Here is a 24,940-nt window from a genome sequence, read left to right as displayed (position 1 = left end):
GGCGGCGGAGCGCGCTCCGCCGCCATGGAGGATTCAATGGGGCAGCGGTAAACCGGCGGGAGACCGCCGGTTTACCCTTTCTGACCGCGGCTGAACCGCCGCGGTCAGAATGCCCTTGGGAGCCGGCCGCCAGGGTCAGAATGACCCCCAAAGTGCCTTGGTTAATGTCTGTCCTAATTTGGGGCCCAATTCTTAAAGAAAGTCACAAAAGTGCACCCATGGTTTATGTCTTTGCATTACAGTAGTGGCTTTCATGAATTCACAAAAATGTACAGAAGAAGACCAGGAAATCGTACTCCTAGAAAATATTTGTAAGCTGTATTTTAGCACAAGCAAATGTGCATGTGTAGATTTGCTCATGCGAAAATCTATTCAGCATTTACAAGTTCACTTTCCCTCCATCTACTTTGTTCCTAACCCGGGAAGAACGTCTGCTTCTGCCCTTGTCAGGAGTGAATAATCAACCTTTGGCAGTATGGGAAAAGATTAGGGAAGAGCAAGTAAAAATCCTTAAAACATTCAAGTTAGTAGGTTTGCAAAGACTCAAAGGCATTGGAGCCCTGGAACTATTGCTTATTGTTCCCTCCAGCCCCAGTGTGTAGATCTGCAGAAAGGTGGCAAAATAAGGAAATTGCTACAGTAGGGCTTGAAATTGCTAGTATTCAAGCCCTACGATAGTATTAGCCTTGGCATAATCAGAGAGGCTGTTATCAGAGCTCTTACATAACTCGATTGCTGCCGTAATTTGTCACCACATTACATGGCACCAAAGGGCCTAGTAGATTTTCTTACAGGGCAAGTAGATTTTAGAAGGAACCTGTCCCATGGACAGGTAGATATTTTATTAAATTCCACACCCCTGAGCATGTAATGATATGGAATTGATAAGTGATGAATTGATTACAATGAAAAATGTTAATCTTATTTTCTGTTTATTTTGTTTTTCTCATTAGAATATTTTGTGCTTTTTGTCTGCTCCTTTTGTGAAGAAAATAATAATTAAAAAAGGGTGGCATCTGTCCAGCAACTTGTTGAGGTATGTTTTGGGTCACTTAAGGCAATATGGAACCTGATGGCTCATTGAAAGTGCTTTTAATTGTTCAACAGTTTCTGGGACCACTACAACTAACGCAGTGGTGGGGTGCTTATGCTTTCCTGAAAGTCCCCTAGAGTAACTGTGCTACCATTTCCACTCGGCTCTGGATTCAGTATTTCTGTCCTACAATAAACATACCCATATGTTAAGCAGCCTGTTTCCCCCCCCCTTTTTACATGTGACGTACCGGGTGGGGTTATGTTTTCTGCGGATGCCTTTACATTCTGTCAAAACTACCAGGAAAAAAAATCAAAGAACTTTAGTACTGTTGTTCACTATGTTGTCATTTGTGCCTGATTACATTTACTTTTTTTATAACACCCTAGAAATGCCCTTTTTATACATATATATACGTTCTCCTTCTCCTTGGGTTCATTTGTTTTCTTAGGAAAGGATAATGTTTGGTAAAATATCTATCTTCTTTGTATATTTTTGCAATGCTCTTTTGACGTATAGGAGCGAAATGTAGCTAAGATATAATTTTTAGTTTAGCTTATATGTTTTAATTTTCATGTTTTTTCACTACTCTATAAAGAGGAAAAAGGGTATTAGCATACTTCTCATTTATCACAAATCTTTTTTGACATGAAAAAAATTAGTTATCAGTGTGTTTCTTTAATTAATGGTAGTATATTCTCTATATATGATGTAGATTGTTTTAGTGAGACTGCCGTTTCAGTGGTCAGTTGTATTATGGTATAACAACAGGTCAGAGATGTTTCTCTCTCCAAAAATGTATTTGGAAAATCCTGCTAATAAATAAAGCCAAAATATTTTCTCAAAAAGTTTTCTTCTCAGTTCCATAATGTGGTACTGTAAATTGGCAGCCAAAGGGTTTGTGCTGCAGGGCGCTGGGCCTACTTGCCCCAAGGACAAAATAAACCTGAAAACTTGTTGTCCTTGACCCCAGACAATATGTCCTAGGTGCCAGGCTATAGGAATTCCACACCCCTGTGAAGAATATGAATGGTTATTAAGGCTGCACTCAGTCTCCAGCAGACTCTGTTAGGCTGCCCACTGTGGATTGTTTTCTTTGTGTCACAGTGCTTAGGCAGAGATTGCAAAGTCCTCTTCAGGCTTTGGAAAAATTGGTAGGGAGTAAGAAATTATAGGTAGCGTACTGGTACTGCCTAATGGCTGGGATTAGGAAGTAGGTATATACATACAGTGTTAATCTCAGTTACTTAATAAGAAGCACCAAGGAGTAAAACATATTTTTCATTAAAAACTTGTAATTGCCTTTTTTCTTGCACTGTGTGGGAGATTTTGTGCAGGGCACACCTAGCTGCAAAGCAGTACTAATGAGTGGAGCTGAAGCTGTATTGCAGTGAGAGACGTGGGAGAAGTGGGCAACACACAATCTGAGGAGCGGAGCTTAAACAGTTGAAAGTGAAGGGCATAAGACAGTGGAGGAGGGGGGGCAACGTAGAAGGAAGGTCTGCCTGCAGAAATCTGATGGGAACAAGATTGGTGTTGACTCCAGCATAGCCATTGTGTTTATGTGTAAGGACTGGGCAATAATGTACAATATATATATACATGATAAAGACCAATGATGAGGAGCCAAAATGGCGGCCGGAACGGGAGCCTAAAATCTGAGCTCCGGCCCGTGCCCTTACAAAACTATCCTGTGGGTGCTCCTGGGCCGCTGCGGGGGTCGCGGGCGTGAGGGGGGCCGGCGCGGACATCCGGCGATCCCCGGGACTTGAAAGTGTTCGCCCACGTTGAACCGCGGGAAAACTGAGGTGCGCCCCGAGTGAAGCTGGCGGCCGAGCCCGCAAAGTGTGCTTTAAGCGGCGCGGCAGCGCTGGGATGCCGCGCTGCGGTCGGACCCCGGCGGAATCTTTGCCGGGGCAGGGGGTGAAGCCGAGGGGGTGCTCCCCCCTTCCCCCCCTCCCCTACACGAGGAGATTGCAGCAGGCGTGGACCCGCGTGTGGGCCACCCCTCCCCCGCTGGAGCGAAGGCTGCTGCGCTGAGGGTGAAGGTGCCCTGCCCAGGATCGCGGCGAAAGCAGCTGTGAGGTCGGTGGAAGCACGGAGTGGCCGAGGAGAGGCTGTCGAGGGACACTCCTGACCGAATCCCCCCCCTCTCTGGCAGGGGCGAAGGTAACAGCGGAGGCCGCCTGCGTGAGGTGGGGCGGGCCCTGTGGAGCGCGGGCAGTATCGGGCCGTTTCCCCCCCCTTCCGGCCTCGGCTGTTCTGGGGAATGTCGCGTCTCTCCCCCCCCATCTCCCTGTGCTTATCGTGGGAGGGGGCCCGGAGTGAGGCAGCATGGGGAGAGAGGGGCAGGCCCAGGGCCCCTGGGTGGACCGGAGCAGCCACCCTGTAAACTGCCAGCAGCTGCAGGACTCAAAGCCCAATGGAGTATGGTATCTCCTGCTAGCAGACCGGAGCCGTTGTCCAGCGGAGGGATAGGGCACCCAGCACAAGGATTGTGCAATACTTCAAATTGCAGCTCCTCCTAGGGGGATCAAAGTGGGTCCACGGCCCCAAAGGACTTGACAAGCCCCGCCGGCTCGGGAGTACTGTGAGCACGGGGCGCCTGCGGGTCGCGTGGAACCGCGGCCACCCCCTGCCCTTCTGATTGGTGTGAGCGGCGGATTGGGCTGGCTGTGGCGCAAGGGGAAGCTCGACTGGCTGCTCTCAAAGGCCACAATTGAGTTCCGCACTGCTCAACAGGTGCACAGCTACACGGCCCGCTCATTGCGAGCTGCTCACCCACCGCACATCATGGCTGCAAGAAACAAATCCACGAAAAGCCAGGACCGTCTCACACAGGGGCTGTCAACAAGTGACCAGCAGTTAGCACCAACTTTACAAGCACTGGAAACCACTCTGCAAGCCCACTCCACTCAGTTCGAAAAGGTACTGCAAGCAACTATGGACACTAAAACTTCCCTGGAGAACAGGATTGACTCAGTGTCACAAGACCTAAACTTGCTAAGGGTGGATCATCGTAATTTAGCAGAGAGGGTGAAGTCAGCGGAGGCGGAGCTAAAAGAATTGAATCCTTTGGTCTTGGCTAATCAAAAAGAAATACAGCGGGTGGATGCAGAGGTAAAAACACTTTGGCGCCGCGCCGAAGAGGCGGAAGGCAGATCCCGGAGAAACAACGTACGCTTTATAGGATTTCCTGAAAAGTCAGCAGAGCAGAGTACAGAAATATTCCTGGAGCAATGGCTGATCAAGGAAGTGCTAAATGGGACCCTGTCGAAATTCTTCTCTGTGGAAAGAGTACACAGGATACCGGGGAGACCCCCGGCTCCGGGCCAGCCACCAAGACCTCTGATAGCGAGATTCTTAAATTATAGAAACCGCGATCTTATCTTGCAACAATTCCGCAGCAAAGGCCCATTTCGACACGAAGTCTCAGAAATCAGCACTTACCCAGACTTCACACAGGAAGTGCAAAGACAGCGTAATTCATTTGTGAGGTTCAAACAACGTCTCCGAGAGCACAACATCAAATATGCACTGCTGTTTCCCGCAAAGCTAAGAGTAATATCGGATGAACGCACCCATGTATTCACCTCCCCCGAGGATGCTTGGACGTGGCTGCATGCTAAGGGTCTGGCGCGATCCCAATCCGGAACGGAGGAGAGAGAGGAATGGTTGACCGCCCCAATGCGGAAGCGCTCCAAGAGAAGGCCCAAAGGCCAGCCCACTGAGGAACAGGCAGAAGAGGAAAGGGCAAAAGCCCTGAAAGCCACTCAGTTGCACACGCAAAATACCTTTGCGGCTCTGAGGGAGATCCCAGCGGACAGCCTAGACTCCGACTCGATCAGCTCGGCATCCGTGCTTACGGATTCACCTACAGGGCCGAAACTCACTCCTCAAGCTGCGGACGAACTGTAGACGCGGGTTGCCGCCCGCTTTCCTTCCCCCCCTCTTGCCCCTGCCCCCCTTCTCTCCCCCCCCCCCCCGGGCGCGGGGAACGACAACCTGGCTGGGAAGCCCGTGGCGACTCCACGCTTGCCTGCACGCTGAGGAGCACCGCCGACGGCCTCAAATAAGTCTGACTATATAATTGACGGTATTGCTTAATGCTGGTGGCCGGGTGGGCGGGGTGGGGAGGGGGGGCTGGGAGTGCCTAGAAACACAGGCAGTCTACGGCTGCGGAAAGATGGGGGCCCTATACACGAGCCACATCTGGTCGCTAATATGGCTGCCCCACAGGTATTCGAATGGACACAAAGGGGGTCATTCTGACCATGGCGGCCGGTGACCGCCAGGGTCACCGACCACGGGAGCACCGCCAACAGGCTGGCGGTGCTCCCGAGGGCATTCTGACCGCGGCGGTTCAGCCGCGGTCAGAAAGGGTAAACCGGCGGTCTCCCGCCGGTTTACCGCTGCCCCATTGAATCCTCCATGGCGGCGGAGCGCGCTCCGCCGCCATGGGGATTCAGACACCCCCTACCGCCATCCTGTTCATGGCGGGAAACCCGCCATGAACAGGATGGCGGTAGGGGGTGCCGCGGGGCCCCTGGGGGCCTCTGCAGTGCCCATGCCAATGGCATGGGCACTGCAGGGGCCCCCGTAAGAGGGCCCCGCAAAGTATTTCAGTGTCTGCTTTGCAGACACTGAAATACGCGACGGGTGCAACTGCACCCGTCGCACCCCTGCAACTACGCCGGCTCAATTCTGAGCCGGCGTCCTCGTTGCAGGGGCATTTCTGCTGGGCCGGCGGGCGCTCTTTTGGAGAGCGCCCGCCGGCCCAGCGGAAATGTCTGAATGGCCGCCGCGGTCTTTTGACCGCGGTGCGGTCATTCGGCGGCGGAACCTTGGCGGACGGCCTCCGCCGTCCGCCAAGGTCTGAATCAGGCCCAAAGTTTGCTGTGTGTTAGCGGGATTAGTAGTTTGTTATTAGTCAATAGTTTGATATTGGGTGTGAGTAGTGGGTGTGTAGTGGGAACAACAGTTAAGTTGAACTCAAAAGGTCAATACAAAATACAGGAAATACTGCTAGCGGTGACATATCGGAGGACACACTTAATTGAGTTGGAGGGGACCCGCGCGGATACAGCTAACGACGCAAGGAGGCGGGTAGGTGCTATACATACAATGTGAAATGGCGCTAAGTGCAAACCTCTCTGTGCATCAATATGATATAATCACGTGGAAAATAAGAGGTTTGGGGGCTCCAAGCAAAAGACATCGGGTATATGATCGCCTTAAACTACAGGGCGCACACATATTTATCCTGAAGGAGTCACACTGCCTGGAATCTGACCTATGTGAGCTGCGTGGAAGATGGGGTGGACAGGTGGTGGGTACAACGCTCTCGGCATACGCCAGGGGAGTGCTGATTTGGATAGCTGGCGGGGTCCCCTTTGTCATAACCCATCAGACGATCGATAAGGGGGGCAGATATGTGGTATTAGAGGGGTTCCTGGACGGAAGGCAGCTGTCAATAATCGGCGTCTACGCCCCCAACAGTGCTATAGTTGAATTTCTGTGCACACTCACCCCAGCATTATTAGTGAACCCCGAAGTCCCATCTATTTGGGGAGGTGATTTTAATAGTATCCCAAATGCAGAATTAGACAGGTCCAACATTACCTCAAAAGCAACACCAAATAGAACAGCTAGAAGCCCCCTGCTTGGCTGGGCGGCAGATATGAGCATATTCGATTTATGGCGCACGAAAATCTCCAACTGAGGGAATATTCATTCTACTCAATACCTCATAAGGTACACACAAGAATAGATATTATGTGGGGGTCCCGGGATATCTGCGCCCTGATAAATAAGTCAGAATACTTGGCCAAAACATTATCCGATCATTCTCCACTAAGAATAACTCTGAACTGGGGCAGGAGACGCTCACAGATCCCCACCTGGCGAATGCAGGGGGAGGCCCATCAGGGCCAAGCGTTCAGAGAAGGACTAAATGCAGCGGTGAAGCAGTACTGGGAAATAAACAAGGAATCAACCAGCTCCAGAGCATTGGAATGGGAGGCACACAAGGTCGTAGTTAGAGGGTATTGTATCTCCACCAGCTGGGGAGTCAGGTGCACGCTGAATGTGGAAATAAATAAACTAGAGAAGGAACTGGGAGAACTGGAAAAAGCGGTGGCAAATAAAGTGGTCCCTTACACAACACTGAAAGAGGCACGAACGAAATATAATGAAGCAGACTTTCGCCTCCGAAAACACGACCATAAATACCGCTTAACGCGCTTGCACGCGGAGGGCGATAGGTCTGGTAGGATGCTGGCGTGGCTTCTCTGCGAGAACTGGCAGCACTCCCCGATCGGATCCATAAAGGGGCACGCAGGTAAAATTTTCACCACACAGGAAGAAATTAATGGGGCATTCAGAGAGCACTATACAAATTTATACACCAAACGTACAGAACAGTATGTACCCCCCTGCAGTTGCGGTCCTTTCTGGAGGGCTCCCCAATGGCACAAATATCGCTGACAGATAGGCAGCTACTAGAGGCTCCACTAACAATGGAAGAAATAGACAGAGCAGTGTTGCAGATGCCCAGGAATAAAGCCCCAGGCACAGACGGACTCCAAATAGAATACTACTCCACATGCTCAGCACACCTGAAAATACACTTGCAGAAAGTGTTTGAGGAGGCATGGGCCAATAAAACTCTACCTCCTACATTAAGAGAGGCAATGGTGGTGGTCCTCCCCAAACAAGGGCGCGACCCCACCGATGTTAAATCCTACAGGCCATTATCTCTCCTGAACTTAGACTGCAAAATATTAGGCAAGATCCTGGCCAACAGGCTTGCCCCCCTAATGCACACTGTGATACACGAAGACCAAAATGGCTTCATCCCAAAACGCAACACCTTCTTAAATATCCGCAGGCTTCTAGGAGTACTGGGGGACACCCCCCTGGAGGCTTATGATGAGATGGTATTATCGTTAGATAGCGAGAAGGCATTGGACACCCTGGAGTGGGACTTCCTGTTTGCCACAATGCAGGGCATGGGAATAGGGCCTAATTTTATACAGTGGCTACAGACACTGTACACCAAACCACAAGCCAGGGTAAAAACAGGCGGGTCATATCAGATAGATTCCTAATTACAAGGGGCACCAGACAGGGCTGTCCCTTGTCCCCCCTATTGTTCGCCATAGCAATGGAGCCGCTGGCCACCCGAATACGTGCTACACAGGCGAGATTGGGGGTGATCAGGAGTGGGCTACACCACAGTATATCGCTGTATGCAGATGATGCGCTAATATACGTCACTACTAACTAAGTACGGGGACTTATCGGGGTTGGTGGTGAATTGGGACAAATCATGTATATTTCTGTTAACTAGATGGTCCCCGGCAAGACAAGAGAATGCCCCAGCAGGCTGTTTGAAATGGTGCTTTGACACATTCAAATACCTGGGGGTACATATATACCACAAAAACGAAGACCTCAGAGACGGGAATCTAGGGAGAGCGCTAACCTCCATGAAGGGGTCGCTAAGATTCTGGACCAAACTTCCACTGTCGCCCCTGGGCAGGGTGGCGGAGGCAAATATGCTGCTGCTGCCTAGGTTACTATATTACTTTGCGGCGCTGCCTCTCTGGGTCCCCAGGAGTTTTTTCAAGGATCTGAATGCAGTCTTACTACAACTAATATGGGGAGGCGGCAGGACAAGGGTTGCGCTCACCACCCTGCAGCGCCCGCTTGCTGCGGGCGGGCTGGGAGCCCCTAACTTCGAACTGTATTATGCGGCTGCACAACTACAGTGGATACTGAACTGGTTGCACAGGCCAACACAGGCGGAAACCAAATGGCTTCTGGCGCGGCTGAATGGGGCACCACTGATCACATGGTTAATGAACAAAACACCAAGGGGGGTACCCAGTAACCCGCTAATGGATGTAGCGCAATCGTGCTGGCAAAGATACATACAAAAGGGCCATAAAACACTCCCATACTCGCCACTTCTAACAATAGGATCGATCCCGGGCTGTGCTAATGCGGTGGGCTCACACTCACTCAAGACTTGGACCGAGGCCGGGATAACAATGGTTGGGGACTGCTTCGAAGATGGGAAATTGATGACATTTGAAGCTATTCAAGCCCTCACAGCAGTGAACCCCAGGCAATTCCTGTCTTATTATGCAATAAGTGACCTGATCCAAAAGACGTGGGCAGCGGGGGATGGGGAACCTGAGTGCTCTCCCACATTACACCACATACTGCATTTTGACAACCAAACAAAAATAGTGACAAATTTGTACAAAACTCTGAACAAACCCTCCGAGCTCAACCTAGAGAGAACAAGGGACAGGTGGAATGCAGTCCTCACTGACCCGATTCCGCAGGCGGAGTGGCTAAACGCCCTCTACCACATCATGGGGGTGTCCAGGAACCCCAGGTTCCGCTACACACAATTCAATTACACGCACCAAACATACCTATCCCCAGCTAGGATACGTTGCATGTTCCCCGGGTCGACGCCTGCCTGCCTGCCCGCGGTGTGGTGCCTCAGAAGCGCACTTCTATCATACGGTATGGGAATGCGCTCATATATACAGGGAATGGAGAGGATTGACAGAGGTGGTAGCGGAATTAACAGGCCTGACACTCGCAGCAAACCCCAAATCTTGCCTGCTAGGGCTGAGAGTTAGAGAAAAGAAACATAGACATCTACACAAGTTTATAGACCTAGCATTTGTGTTATACAAAAGGTTGATTGCAATGAACTGGAAGGCATCCAGGGCCCCCGATCTGAAAGCCTGGCGCTCCCTCACACTGTGCTGGACTAGGACGGAGGCTCTGGTACTGAGCAAACTTGCACGCGCGGGACAACACCACATGGGAAAGGAAACCTGGGAAACACTGATTACCCGACTAGAGGCCAAAAACGATGAAAGGCCGCCTTGATGCAGATGGAGACCACGGGAGGGTATAGACTCGGCAAGCACTCATTTTGCGCCGGATCACTCAAATCAAACCGGTAATACAACCCACGGGAGGGCTGGAAGCCCACACCCTCTCCCTAGAGACCGGCATAACTCGCAGTTGGTGTCCGGGGAGGAACACACACACAAACAACACGCGCATAACGCACACTATCATGCCACACCGAACAATCAGAAATAAAACGTGGCTCCTCTCAATATAATTAATAAGCAACATCGTCCAGGTACCCCGAGACAGGTTCACTGGGTGCCAATCAGAACGTCCCTCCATAGAAGCACGGCATTTAAATAGTCATACTACAGCAACATTTGACCTAAGTTTTGTTATGAGTAAGGTGTGGGAGTACTAGTTTGTTTATTTTGTTGTATAAGTACTGTCTGTTCTATCATTATTGATCCTGCTGTATCTACCTCTCCTCTGCAGTTGGCGAGGAAGTAGTGTTGCAATGTAACAGTATAATCCTACCAATGTAAACAGTCAAAACTTAATAAACATATTTCAAAAAATAAAGACCAATGATATCAGTCTTGTATTTATCTCCCAAATTCTGTATCTTATAGTGTTGAATTTCCTGGAAACCTTGCACAGCCTTGGGAAATTTCTTGCCTGGGACTAGTAAGAGTTGTACACAGATGATTACCTTTTCTCAAGCAAGCAGTTGTTTTCAGTATGATACATTGGTATAATTTTTTATAACTGCACCGCAAGCATCAGAATTACAGTGGCAATCCCATGTAAAACAGTTATTATCGTTGGCATTAATTGGATGGAAACATATATTCATGAGTTTGCATACAGAAGATAAAACGTATTACTTTGTACTAAAGCTGAAGCAACACCCTTGCACCCAAACCTGATAAACTTTGGACTTGCTGCTTCCTGAAACTTTTGAGTAAGTGACTGCTGTCTACAAAGTGGGACTAGTGCGGGGAGGGGGACTTTGTTCTCAAGTGGAGGTTTTATTTGCCTTTGTCACCTCCACCACAGTCTGTATTGCTGTCAGCTGTAGGGTTGAGAAGAAGTGCAATACCTCCTACTGTCAGTGTATATAATAACCACATTTCCACTTACGGAATAAGCACATAGCTCATGAAATTAAGGCACAACCAAGGAAGAGGAGGAAAGAGGGGCACAGAACCAAGAAACTGTTAACAAAGACAGAAATCTTGAGCATCACAGACTCCCATAGTTTTTAGCTGACCTATGTTCACTGTTTTCCTCTTTGTGATGCCTCAAGAAGCTAAACTGTCCAAAGAAAAGTGATCTTATTAATTCTCAGGCTCTTCCTGGTTCAGGAGTTTTCCTTCTCATAGATCTTCCAAGAAGTGATGCTGTTTGTGCACCAGTATGGAGTTAAAATGACTAGCCTGTGTCTGTACTCTTCTGTGGCCATTGTTCTTCCTAACATAACCTCAGAGAAGCCATTGGTCATGCGTAAGCTGTGTCTCTTCCTCTTGTTTTAACCCCTTCTGTGCCGAGGACGTAATTGTTACGTCCTGCGGCACAGTGCTGCTGTGCCCAGGACGTAACCATTACGTCCTGGGCACCCAGCCCAGAGGGAGCGCTCCCTCTGTGGGGTTCCCCCCCACCCCCCCAAGTCAGGGATGGAAGGGGAAGCCCTTCCCCTTCCACCCCGACCCCCCCACCCCCCCCCCCTGTGACGTCAGCGCACGCGCTGACAATCACAATGCCTCCTCCTTCGCGCTGGAAGCTCAGCTTCCAGCACGATGATCGGAAGAGAAATGCAAAGCATTTCTCTTCCGATCACGGGGAGGAGGCAGAGAGGCTTCAAAGGGAAGGAAATGTATTTCCTTCCCTTTGAAGTCTCTCTCTGCGTTTTGGCAGCCGGATTGTAAAGCAATCCAGCTGTCAAAACGCCCACTAGACACCAGGGATGTCTTTTTTATTTAAGAAACAAACAAAAGGGAGCGACCACTTGGGCAAGGGTCGCTCCCAGGGGGGGGGGGGGGCATTTTTTTTAAGGCCTCTAGGCACCAGGGATAATTATTATTATTATTTTTTAGGCCTCTAGGCACCAGGGATAATTATTATTATTATTTTTTAGTTTTTTTTTTTTTTGAGGTGGGGAGCGGCCCCTTAGGCAAGGGTCGCTCCCCTAGGGGGCAAATTATATTTAGGCCATTTCTGCCCCCCTTGGGGGCAGATTGGCCTATTTTTATGAGGCCAATCGGCCCCCAAGGGGGGCAGAAACCACTAGACACCAGGGAGTTTTTTTTGTTTGTTTGTTTTTCACGTAAGCTGTGTCTCTTCCTCTTGTTTTAACCCCTTCTGTGCCGAGGACGTAATGGTTACGTCCTGCGGCACAGTGCTGCTGTGCCCAGGACGTAACCATTACGTCCTGGGCACCCAGCCCAGAGGGAGCGCTCCCTCTGTGGGGTTCCCCCCCACCCCCCCAAGTCAGGGATGGAAGGGGAAGCCCTTCCCCTTCCACCCCGACCCCCCCCACCCCCCCCTGTGACGTTACCGCGCGCGCTGACAATCACAATGCTTCCTCCTTCGCGCTGGAAGCTCAGCTTCCAGCACGATGATCGGAAGAGAAATGCAAAGCATTTCTCTTCCGATCACGGGGAGGAGGCAGAGAGGCTTCAAAGGGAAGGAAATGTATTTCCTTCCCTTTGAAGTCTCTCTCTGCGTTTTGGCAGCCGGATTGTAAAGCAATCCAGCTGTCAAAACGCCCACTAGACACCAGGGATGTCTTTTTTATTTAAGAAACAAACAAAAGGGAGCGACCACTTGGGCAAGGGTCGCTCCCAGGGGGGTGGGCATTTTTTTTAAGGCCTCTAGGCACCAGGGATAATTATTATTATTATTTTTTTTTTTTTTTTTTTTTTGAGGTGGGGAGCGACCCCTTAGGCAAGGGTCGCTCCCCTAGGGGGCAAATTATATTTAGGCCATTTCTGCCCCCCTTGGGGGCAGATTGGCCTATTTTTATGAGGCCAATCGGCCCCCAAGGGGGGCAGAAACCACTAGACACCAGGGAGTTTTTTTTGTTTGTTTGTTTTTCACGTAAGGGGAGCGACCCCTTAGGCAAGGGTCGTTCCCCTGGGGGGCAAATTTATTTTAGGCCATTTCTACCCCCCATGGGGGCAGATCAGCCTATTTTTATTAGGCCGATCTGCCCCCATGGGGGGCAGAAACCACTAGGCACCAGGGATTTTTGTTGTTGTTGTGTTTTACAGATGGGGAGCGTCCCCTTAGGCAAGGGTCGCTCCCCTGGAGGGGCAAATTGTATTTAGGCCATTTCTGCCCGCTTTGGGGGCAGATCGGCCGATTTTAGGTCAATCTGCCCCCAAGGGGGGCAGAAACCACTAGGCACCAGGGATCATTTTTTTTGCGCCGTCACGCAAGTGGAGCGACCTTGTAGGCAAGGGTCGCTCCCCGGAGGGGGATGTGGGGGCAAATTTATTTTAGGCCATTTCTGCCCCCCCTGGGGGCAGATCGGCCTATTGGTATTAGGCCGATCTGCCCCCCGGGGGGGCAGAAACCTCTAGACGCCAGTGCAAATTTTTTTGGTTTTTTTTTGTTTTTGTTTGTTTTTTTAGAGATGGGGAGCAACCCATTAGGCAAGGGTCGCTCCCCTGGGGGCAAATTGTATTTAGACCATTTCTGCCCCCCTTGGGGGCAGATTGGCCGATTGTAGGTCAATCTGCCCCCAAGGGGGGCAGAAACCACTAGGCACCAGGGATCTTTTTTTTTTCTCGCCGTCACGCAAGGGGAGCGACCTTGTAGGCAAGGGTCGCTCCCCGGGGGGGTAAATTAGTTTTAGGCCATTTCCGCCCCCCCTGGGGGCAGATCGGCCTATTGGTATTAGGCCGATCTGCCCCCAGGGGGGTCAGAAATCTCTAGGCGCCAGGGCAAATTGTTTTTTTGTGTTTTATTTTTATTTTTTTATTTTTTTTAGATTGGGAGCGACCCATTATGCAAGGGTCGCTCCCCTGAGGGGCAAATTGTATTTAGACCATTTCTGCCCCCCTTGGGGGCAGATTGGCCGATTTTAGGTCAATCTGCCCCCAAGGGGGGCAGAAACCACTAGGCATCAGGGATCTTTTTTTTGCTCCGTCACGCAAGGGGAGTGACCTTGTAGGCAAGGGTCGCTCCCCCGGGGGGTGGGGGGCAAATTTATTTTAGGCCATTTCTGCCTGCCCTGGGGGCAGATCGGCCTATTGGTGTTAGGCTGATCTGCCCCCAGGGAGGGCAGAAACCTCTAGGCGCCGGTGCAAATTGTTTTTTTGTGTTTTTTTTTTTTTGTTTGTTTTTTTTGAGATGGGGAGCGACCCATTAGGCAAGGGTTGCTCCCCTGGGGGGCAAATTGTATTTAGACCATTTCTGCCCCCCTTGGTGGCTGATTGGCCGATTTTAGGTCAATCTGCCCCCAAGGGGGCAGAAACCACTAGGCACTGTGGATTTTTTTTTTTGGCGCCAATGTTACGCAGGGGGAGCGACCCCATAGGCAAGGGCCGCTCCCGGGGGGGTGGGGTTGGGGGGGGTGGGGGACAAATTTATTTTAGGCCATTTCTGCCCCCCCTGGGACCGGCTGAGCTAGAGGCCAAAATCCACAGGTAGGCACTGTTTTCTATGAAAAAATGTGATGTGTCCAAGTTGTATTTTGGGACATTTCCTGTCGCGGGCGCTAGGCCTACCCACACAAGTGAGGTATTATTTTTATCGGGAGACTTGGGGGAACGCTGGGTAGAAGTAAATTTGTGTCTCCTCTCAGATTCCAGAACTTTCTGTCACCGAAATGTGAGGAAAATGTGTTTTTTTAGCCAAATTTTGAGGTTTGCAAAGGATTCTGGGTAACAGAACCTGGTCAGAGCCCCACAAGTCACCCCATCTTGGATTCCCCCGGGTTTCTAGTTTTCAAAAATGCGCTGGTTTGCTAGGTTTCCCCAGGTGCCGGCTGAGCTAGAGGCCAAAATCCACAGGTAGGCACTGTTTTCTATGAAAAAATGTGATGTGTCCACGTTGTGTTTTGGGCCATTTCCTGTCGCGGGCGCTAGGCCTACCCACACAAGTGAGGTATCATTTTTATCGGGAGACTTGGGGGAACGCTGGGTGGAAGGAAATTTGTGGCTCCTCTCAGATTCCAGAACTTTCTGTCACCGAAATGTGAGGAAAATTTGTTTTTTTAGCCAAATATTGAGGTTTGCAAAGGATTCTGGGTAACAGAACCTGGTCAGAGCCCCACAAGTCACCCCATCTTGGATTCCCCTAGGTCTGTAGTTTTCAGAAATGCACAGGTTTGGTAGGTTTCCCTAGGTGCCGGCTGAGCTAGAGGCCAAAATCTACAGGTAGGCACTTTGCAAAAAACACCTCTGTTTTCTTTCAAAAAATGTGATGTGTCCACGTTGTGTTTTGGGGCGTTTCCTGTCACGGGCGCTAGGCCTACCCACACAAGTGAGGTATCATTTTTATCGGGAGACTTGGGGGAACGCTGGGAGGAAGGAAATTTGTGGCTCCTCTCAGATTCCAGAACTTTCTGTCACCGAAATGTGAGGAAAATGTGTTTTTTTAGCCAAATTTTGAGGTTTGCAAAGGATTCTGGGTAACAGAACCTGGTCAGAGCCCCGCAAGTCACCCTATCTTGGATTCCCCTAGGTCTCTAGTTTTCAAAAATGCACAGGTTTCGTAGGTTTCCCTAGGTGCCGGCTGAGCTAGAGGCCAAAATCTACAGGTAGGCATTTTGCAAAAACATCTCTGTTTTCTTTAAAAAAATGTGATGTGTCCACATCGCGTTTTGGGGCATTTCCTGTCGCGGGCGCTAGGCCTACCCACACAAGTGAGGTATCATTTTTATCGGGAGACTTGGGGGAACATAGATTAGCAAAACAAGTGTAATTGCCCCTTGTCTTTCTCTACATTTTTTCCTTCCAAATATAAGAGAGTGTGTAAAAAAGACATCTATTTGAGAAATGCCCTGTAATTCACATGCTAGTATGGTCACCCCGGAATTCAGAGATGTGCAAATAACCACTGCTCCTCAACACTTTATCTTGTGCCCTTTTTGGAAATACAAAGGTTTTCTTGATAGCTATTTTTCACTCTTTATATTTCAGCAAATGAATTGCTGTATACCCGGTATAGAATGAAAACGCACTGCAGGGTGCAGCTCATTTATTGGCTCTGGGTACCTAGGGTTCTTGATGAACCTACAAGCCCTATATATCCCCGCAACCAGAGGAGTCCAGCAGACGTAACGGTATATTGCTTTCGAAAATCTGACATTGCAGGAAAAAGTTACAGAGTAAAACGTAGAGAAAAATTGATGTTTTTTTCACCTCAATTTCAATATTTTTCTTTTTCAGTTGTTATTTTCTGTAGGAAACCCTTGTAGGATCTACACAAATTACCCCTTGCTAAATTCAGAATTTTGTCTACTTTTCAGAAATGTTCCAGCATTGGTTTCATGCCCATTTCTGTCACTGACTGGAAGGAGGCTGAAAGCACAAAAAATTGTAAAAATGGGGTATGTCCCAGTAAAATGCAAAAATTGTGTTGAAAAATTGGGTTTTCTGATTCAAGTCTGCCTGTTCCTGAAAGCTGGGAAGCTGGTGATTTTAGCACCGCAAACCCTTTGTTGATGCCATTTTCAGGGGAAAAAACACAAGCCTTCTTCTGCAGCCCCTTTTTCCCATTTTTTTGAAGAAAAACAAATTTTTCACTGTATTTTGGCTAATTTCTTGGCCTCCTTCTGGGGAACCCACAAAGTCTGGGTTCCTCTAGAATACCTAGGATGTTGGAAAAAAAGGACGCAAATTTGGCGTGGGTAGTTTATGTGAACAAAAAGTTATGAGGGCCTAAGCGTGAACTGCACCAAATAGCCAAAAAAAGGCTCGGCACAGGAGGGGGAAAAGGCCTGGCAGCGAAGGGGTTAAGAAAGGATGCCCAGAGAGAAATCAAAGAAACCAAAACGTGATGCCCCATATCAAGCTTGTAGTGTCAACTTGCAGCATAACCAACATAGACAATGCCAGTGGTATCCACAGTGTGCCAAGATCCAAATCCTATATGCCTTTGGAGGTTTATGTGGTTTTGTTCTGGGCAAGTGCATAACTCCTTATATTTCTGCGTCCAGACGATACTCTATAATGAACCATATAGGAAAGGAATAGTGAGGAGCTCTCTTAACTGCAAAGATGCTTACTGCAGGCTGAGTTACCACTTTAAATGTAGAGCCGGAGTAGGGATTGGTGTATGTCAATCGAAAAAATACTTTTTGATGAAGCTTATTAAGACCAGTATGCAAGGTGTTTTAGGGACACCATAAACCTGAACAGTTCTTGGAAATCTAGGTTAACACTGCACCAAAGTATATGAATTGCTTTGATTAATACTATGTAGGGATTTGTTTGATTTCATTGCAGTATGGCATATCATGGTTATTGTCTTTGCGGAGTTACAGTTTGGAAAATTGGATGAATCATTTAAAATCTGACTTCTGGGGGCCCAAGGGTGGAAGGAAATGTTATCCAGTGAGTGTAAGCCTAAACAAATGTTGATTGAGCTTAAAATGCTGTTAAGGTTCTCTGAACCTGTACAATAAGAAGGATGGATAACTAGCTGCAAGGAAAATAAACCTCAGAGTAATAAGGCTAGTCTGCAGTTGCAAGTAACCGAAGCCCCTTTTCTAATGTGGGTGAGAGTTAAGTACATTTTAGTTTCTTAGATGTTGACTTCGATTCTTGCCAGAACCAAGGGTCTGAGTGTTTTGAAAACTGCTGGGGTCTAATCAGACCACGGTAGGAATATGGTTCATTACTCCAAAAAATGACATGCCTAGAGACAAATTCTGACTTCTTGACAAATCAGCACAATTGCCCTCCAGTAGAGATAACATTAAAGTCAAAGGTGGTTGTTGCTCTCAGGGAGTAGCTATTTGCCTTAGCTGAGCTGACTTGTGTGACCCTGCAGTGTTGGAGGTTGTGACCACCACCCAGTGTGAGTCTGGCCCTAACGTTGGGCAGGGGTTTTAGAAGAAAGCAAATGGTAAACTTCCCAGGCATCGGTCTTGTACTTGTGTGCCATAGGATCCAATGTACACCTTACTGATCAGTACCAGCAAGAGTGAAAAAGTCGGGGTTTGCTTGTGATACCATTCTCAGGGGAGGTGGCGTAGAAGTTAAAACTGTACTGTTCGTGATAAAGCAGGACCCTGGCAGATTTGCATGTGGTTGGGTCAGGTCTGTAATGTTGCAGTGACCAAAAAGCTGTTGTACTGGAATGTGTCCCAAAGTTATTCCCAATGGCTGATATTAATTAAGGTTGTACACCATCACTTTGTTTTTCTTATTAATGACATTATCATTGTACTTCTGCTTTGGGTCAGGAGTACACTCGGCTCCACCAGCCTGCCTCCGTGCCCCGACCCCGCCTTTGCTGCAAAAAGAACTTCGAGGCCCTCCACCACCCGCAGGCACCCGCCTGCGCATCTTCCCTGATACCTAGTGATAGGCGTATCTAGTGTGCTTTGTACTGTGTACTTAGTTTTCTGTAAATCGTATTTTGTTTCTTGTAATTGGTTTTTCGTTTTACACACTGTTTTTAACTTGCCCATTTTCTGCTCCACTTCGTATTATTTGCTCAATTGGTCCTGTTTTTTCTATCCCCAGCTCTTGCCGGTTGTTCTGACCCAGCCGCTGTGTCCCCTGCGGCCCGCCCCCCTCGCACCCCTATTGGCCAGTCCCTCCCACCTCCCAGCTGCTCCTCTCTCCCACCTCCCCTTCTTAATGGCGGCTGCTGCGCGCACCTAGTGTGACCCCCTGACCTGCTTTGGGCCAGGAGTACACTCAGCTCCACCAGCCTACCTCTGTGCCCCTGAACCCGCCGTTGCTGCAAAAAGAAGTTTGTGGCCCTCCACCACCCGCAGGCACACGTCTGTACCTCATCCCTGGTGCCTAGTGGTAGGCGTATCTAGTGTGCTTTGTACCGTGTATTTTGTTTTCTGTAAATCGTATTTCGTTTCTTGTCATTGGTTTTTGGTTTTACACACTGTTTTTAACTTTAACTGTGCCCATTTTCTGCTCTGCTTCGTATTATTCGCTCTAATTGTGCCCGTTTTTCTTTTCCGGCTCTTGCCGGTTGTTCTGACCCAGCCGCTGCGTCCCCTTCGGCCCGGCCACCCTCGCGCCCCCATTGGCCACTCCCTCCCAGCTGCTCCTCCCTCCCACCTCCCCTTCTTAATGGCGGCCACGCCGCTGGCATGCCGCTGGCACGCCAGACGCAAGCCCGTCTGCACCCGTCTACGCCTGGACCACACCCAGTGCCCGTCCCCCTGGTCCACGCTTCTCAGGCCCCCCCAAGGGCCACTACTCCTCCACAGAGCTCCTTGCTCTCAACCCCGGCCGGCACACCGCCTGCACCCAGGCCAACCCCAGACATACACACGGACCTTTCACATGCCACTCATGCCACGTCTCTTGCACTCTCACCAACAAGCACCACAACAACACCAAACCCCCCAATCACCTCAACTGCATCCTCCTTAACACCCACTCCGTCCACAAGCATGCCTTCGAGCTTTGGGACCTACTCACCACAAACTCTCCCGACATCGCCTTCCTCACTGAAACATGGATGAACTCCTCATCGGAACCCGACATCGCCAAAGCCATCCCAGAAGGATAGAAAATCACTCGTAGAGACCGCACCAACAAACCAGGAGGAGGAATCGCCATAATACACAGAAACTCCATCAAGATTTCCACCAACACCGACACCCTAGAAACTGCAGAGCACCTATACTTTCAGGTACACATCAACGCCAACACCACCCTAAGAGGAACCCTCATCTACAGACCACCAGGACTCCGCCCCCTATTCTCTGACACCATTGCCGACACTATCAGCTCCCACGCCCTCACCTCCGCAGACTACACACTCCTTGGTGGCCTTAACTTTCACCTGGAAAGCACCCATGACTGCAACTCCACAGCCCTGCTGGAGAACCTCGCAAACCTCGGCCTCAAGCAACTGGTCACCTCACCCACCCACTCAGCCAGACACATGCTAGATGCCATCTTCACCTCCGGCAGCCACATCGCCTTCACTCACACCACCGATCTCCACTGGACTGACCACCACTACGTCCATTTCTCCTTCCTGAAACCCACCACCCACCACCAACAACATCCTACCTCCTACCGCAAGTGGAACAAGAGCTCCAAAGAACAACTAATCTCCAACTCGCACAAGCTCCACCTCCCAGTACCAACTACCCCAACGCAGCCACCCTCAACCTCACACGATGGCTAGAAACATGCAAGACTCCCTCGTCCCATTCAAAATAACCAACAACACCCGCACCATCAAGACCGCCCCCTGGTTCACCACAGAACTTTAGTCTTCCAAACGAGAATGCCGGAAAATTGAGAAAGCCTGGTGCCAAGAACCCTCAGTGAGCAACTTCTCCGCCCTCAAATCAGCCAGGCGCAAACGTCACCAACTCATCCAGACCACCAAACGATCCTTCTACAAAGAACACATAGACGACAACACACACAACAGCAAGGAACTTTTTGCCATCATCAAAGAACTCACCAAACCCAAATCCTGCACCATCGACCCTCCAACCTCCCAAGACCTCTGCAATTCCCTCTCCAACTACTTCCACCGCAAGATCGCAGACATACACGACAGCTTTACATCATCATCACCCACCATCAGCACCACTGACATAACCAACACCACAGCACCCTGCCGCACCAACCTACTGAACACCTGGACCCCCACCAACAACGAAGAAATCGACAAAACCATGAGCTCCATCCACTCAGGCTCCCCAACAGACCCTTGCCCCCACCACATCTTCAACAAGGCCAGCCAAATCATCGCTCCCCAGCTCCGGGCTGTCATCAACAGTTCCTTTGAGACCGCAACCTTCCCAGATATTTGGAAACACGCCGAAGTCAACGCTCTTCTCAAAAAACCCAAAGCAGACCCTGAAGACCTCACAAACTACCAACCCATCTCTCTACTCCCTTTCCCCGCAAAGGTCATAGAGAAGATAGTAAACATACAACTATCACTCTTCCTAGAAGACAACAACATATTCAACGTCTCCCAGTCTGAATTCTGCAAAAACCACAGTACCGAGATCACCCTCATCGCCTGTACAGACGACATCAGGACCATATTGGACAAGGGCGAAACCGTCGCCCTCATCCTCCTAGACCTCTCCGCAGCCTTCAACACCGTATGCCACCAAACCCTCCACACACGCCTCTTCGATGCCGGAATTCGCCACAAAGCCCTGGACTGGCTCACTTCCTTCCTCTCCGAAAGAACCAAAAGAGGTCACCTCCCTCCTTTCCGGTCTACAGCCACCAAGACCATCTGTGGGGTCCCCCAAGGATCCTCCCTCAGCCCCACCCTTTTCAATATCTACATGGCTCCTCTCACCAACATCATCCGCCCCATGGCCTCACCATCATTTCATACACTGATGACACCCAGCTCATCATCTCCCTCACGAGGAACCCATCTACCGGCAAGAATAACCTACACGCCTGAGTCCTCGCCATCGCTAACTGGATGACAGCAAGCCACCTCAAACTGAACTGAGACAGCATGGAACGACTCTTGGTGGCCCAGCACCCTTGGACCTCCCCCAACACCCACCACCCACACATGCAAACTCGGCATCATACTGGACTCATCCCTCTCCATGACTCAGCAAATCAACGCTATATCATCCTCCTGCTTCAACACCCTTTGCTTGCTACATAAGACTTTCAAATGGATTCCTTTAGAAACAAGAAGAACGGTCACCCACGCCCTCATAAGCAGCAGACCAGACTACGGCAACGCCCTCTACGTAGGGACCACAGCTAAGCTGCAGAGAAAACTCCAGCGAATCCAGAACGCAGCCACACGTCTCATCCTCAACCTCCCTCGCCAAGAACACATCTCTGCCCACCTCAGATCCCTACACTGGCTGCCCATCAACAAAAGGATCATTCTCAAAATCCTTGTCCACGCTCACAAGGCCCTCCACGACACTGGACCGGCCTACCTCAACGAACAAATCAATTTCCACAAACTAACTCGACAGCTCCGCTCCGCCACGCTCGCTACAGTCCCCCGCATCCAACGCACCACGTCTGGCAGCAGATCCTTCTCCCACCTCACCACCAAAACCTGGAACTCCCTCTCCACCAACCCACGCAAGACCCAGGACCTCCTAACCTTCAGAAAGCACCTCAAAACATGGCTTTTCAAGCAGTAGTCCCCCCCTCACCCCCCAGCGCCTTGAGACCCTACCAGGTGAGTAGTGCGCTTAAGAAATTTGTTTGATTTTATTGTCAGAATTATAAGCACTGGTGTTGCCGAAGATCTGTGTCTCTTAATCTGCTGTGGTCTAACCTAAGAGATTAAATCTAGGTAAACAGTGGTGGCTATGGTACTGTAGTTACTTAGTTACACTCTAATACATCACACATCAATATCCATTACGATAATAAACACCAGGTACCTATTTATCTAAGCAAAGGGTATGCCGTAATGTTTCTGTCTGCTTGGTAGAACTTATCAAGCTACTCGCCAGGGACTCTTTTTCATACCTACTCGGAAAGATCATAATTTACAGGCTTTACAGCTTCAGCTGCTTTAGTTCCATTCCATCCATTAAACTGTGGCCATTAGTAAGATGTAGTTGTCATTTTATCGTATCTCTGAAGAAGAACCCATTATTATTATTCATAAAGGGCTATGTCAAGTCTAGTTCCAAAACAGTTTTTGTAGTGTGTGTGCCTGCTTATCACAGCAAGAATGCCAGATACCTTGGCTAATAAGCAATGGTTGTAAGGTAGTGTCAGCGAGATTATTCAAATGTGCTCTTAGTTACAGAGGGCTGGTCAGTCACATTTGTTTTTCTTCTCTATTATCCCACCTGGAATGGGTCCTAGATTGTACAACCTAAGGTCTTTGTGGTAAAGGAAATTCCCAAATACCAAATGGGCATGCTGCACCATTTATTGTTTCTGTCAACACGGTATGGGCTGATAGTCCGAGGAGGATCACCGATAGGAATATTGACTGCCTATTGCCAAAAAATACTAAGGGCTTCTCTGTATACATTGATAAAGTAGCCTTGCTTTCGAGAATGGCCAACAGAGAGCCTGAAGAACTTGAACACTACAGATAACATACCTTAATAAATGTATGGCAGGTCAAAGGGACAACTGTAGTATAGCCATTTATGACTTAATTACTTTTACGGTAATCGTGGTTGTCGTTTGTGTTCTTGCATGTTTTCATTTATGAAAAAGTTACAGTTTTCAGTCTTAAAATAAACCTTAGATGTTAGAAAAAAAATAATTACCCTGTGATTAATATTAATAAATATGTATTCTGTCTTGGCAGGTTAGAAATATGAAGATCCTCATTAAATCAAAAATTGCAGCTTCAAATCTTTTATGTTCCTTGCACTCCTTTTACAAGCTAGGTCACCTCTGCGATACAAGAATTCATACAGAACACCTAGGGGGACAGCAAGAGTTTTTGGTCCACAGAGCTGTGCTGGCTGCGTCAAGTAATTATTTCAAGGAGCTATTTCTCAGTGATGAGGTGTCCGACACTAAGGATTGCACACTGACTGTGTCTGACATTTGCTCCACTGAGTTCACCTCGTTTTTAGAATTTGTCTACACTGCCAAGGTGGAGCTAGAGTTGGATCAAGTGCAGAGAATGAGGGAGGTGGCAGAGAAATTAGAATGTAGGGATTTGCTTCTGATATTTGAAGAGATGAAGCCAGAAGGATGGGAAGGGTTCATGGACGCTTGCAGAGAACTGAAAAATGGGAATAAAGAGTCCTCCTCTGTGCACGTTCACAAAATCGAGGTTGACCAGTCAAGTTATGCTTTGCAAAAGTTAGTTACGGAAAGTTCTGACAAAGGCGCTCCAGAGGACCAAGACAAACACAATGCCAAAGAAAATGCACCACCCGGTCTGGTGCAAGTGTTAGAGCTAACAAGCATGAGGAATTTTTGCATGGATAATGTTGAACATCCAAGAAATACTAATAGAAATCAAAGTGAGGTTAACCTCTGTGTACTGCATCATTGTAAATCACTAGAAATCTGTACTGATATCAGAAATGTGGACGGCCTGCGTGAAACCAATTGCCATTCGGAATACCGTGCTAAAAGTAAGCACAAAAGCTCCCTGGGGAAGTCTGATAACAGCATGTGGCAAGCCTACGCCTGTCGAACATGCAATAAGTCTTTTCAGTTTGGGAACCAGTACCAGTCGCATATGATAACAAAACACTCTATGAACCTAGCCTTCAAGTACTGCTGTCATGAGTGCAACCAGTTCTTTTCTAATCAACAGCATCTTTGCCGGCACGGGTTGACTGTTCACAGTAAGGAAAGGCACCTCCATTTCATGAATTGCAACAAGCAGTTTAAGCTTCATAAGGGTAGAAAAGTCCACATTCAAGCCCCGTGCAGGAAAAGAAAGAAGGCAACAGTATGCTCTCATTGTGGTAGGGCTGTCAAATGTGACATAGCTCTTCATGTCCAAACCCGCTCTTCAGAAAAATCTCAAGATAATTTCTACAAATGTGAGCACTGCTCTGAAGGCTTTCCACAGGAGTCTGGCCACAATACTCGCTTAAGGTACAATATTTAATAAGATCTTCATGTCAATTGGTGAGGCTAACCTCCCATTTTTCCTCTTTTAGAGGGACAGTTTATTTTATTTTTTTTGTATGTATTTTATTTCTTTGTTCCTTATGATGACCTATTCTTCTCGGTAAATTTCGGTAAGAATTTTTTAAAAGCTCTGACTCTTTTGACCAAAAAATGCCCTTCTTTAGAGCTTTCTTAAATATGAGATAGGTTTCAGCTGATGACTGAATATTTTATTGATTCACAGTGTGGAAGGAGAAATGGCTTTAGGGTATGTGCATCATTATTGTGGGGGCTACGACCC

The 24,940-nt window shown here is 48.8% G+C and overlaps 1 protein-coding gene across 1 annotated transcript in view; it reads left to right on the top strand.

Moving 5' to 3' along the window:
• The window catches only part of LOC138295709 (GDNF-inducible zinc finger protein 1-like), a 194,666-nt gene that overhangs the window by 37,652 nt on the left and 132,074 nt on the right, over window positions 1–24,940 (top strand). Inside the window, exon 2 of the mRNA XM_069234171.1 lies at window positions 23,369–24,624. Within this exon, the coding sequence (XP_069090272.1) occupies window positions 23,369–24,624 (1,256 nt within the window). The remainder of the gene's footprint in view (window positions 1–23,368; window positions 24,625–24,940) is intronic.

This window comes from Pleurodeles waltl, chromosome 5 (assembly GCF_031143425.1).
Source record: "Pleurodeles waltl isolate 20211129_DDA chromosome 5, aPleWal1.hap1.20221129, whole genome shotgun sequence".
NCBI classification, from domain to species: Eukaryota; Metazoa; Chordata; class Amphibia; order Caudata; family Salamandridae; genus Pleurodeles; species Pleurodeles waltl.
This window is presented reverse-complemented; position numbering and strand designations above follow the sequence as displayed.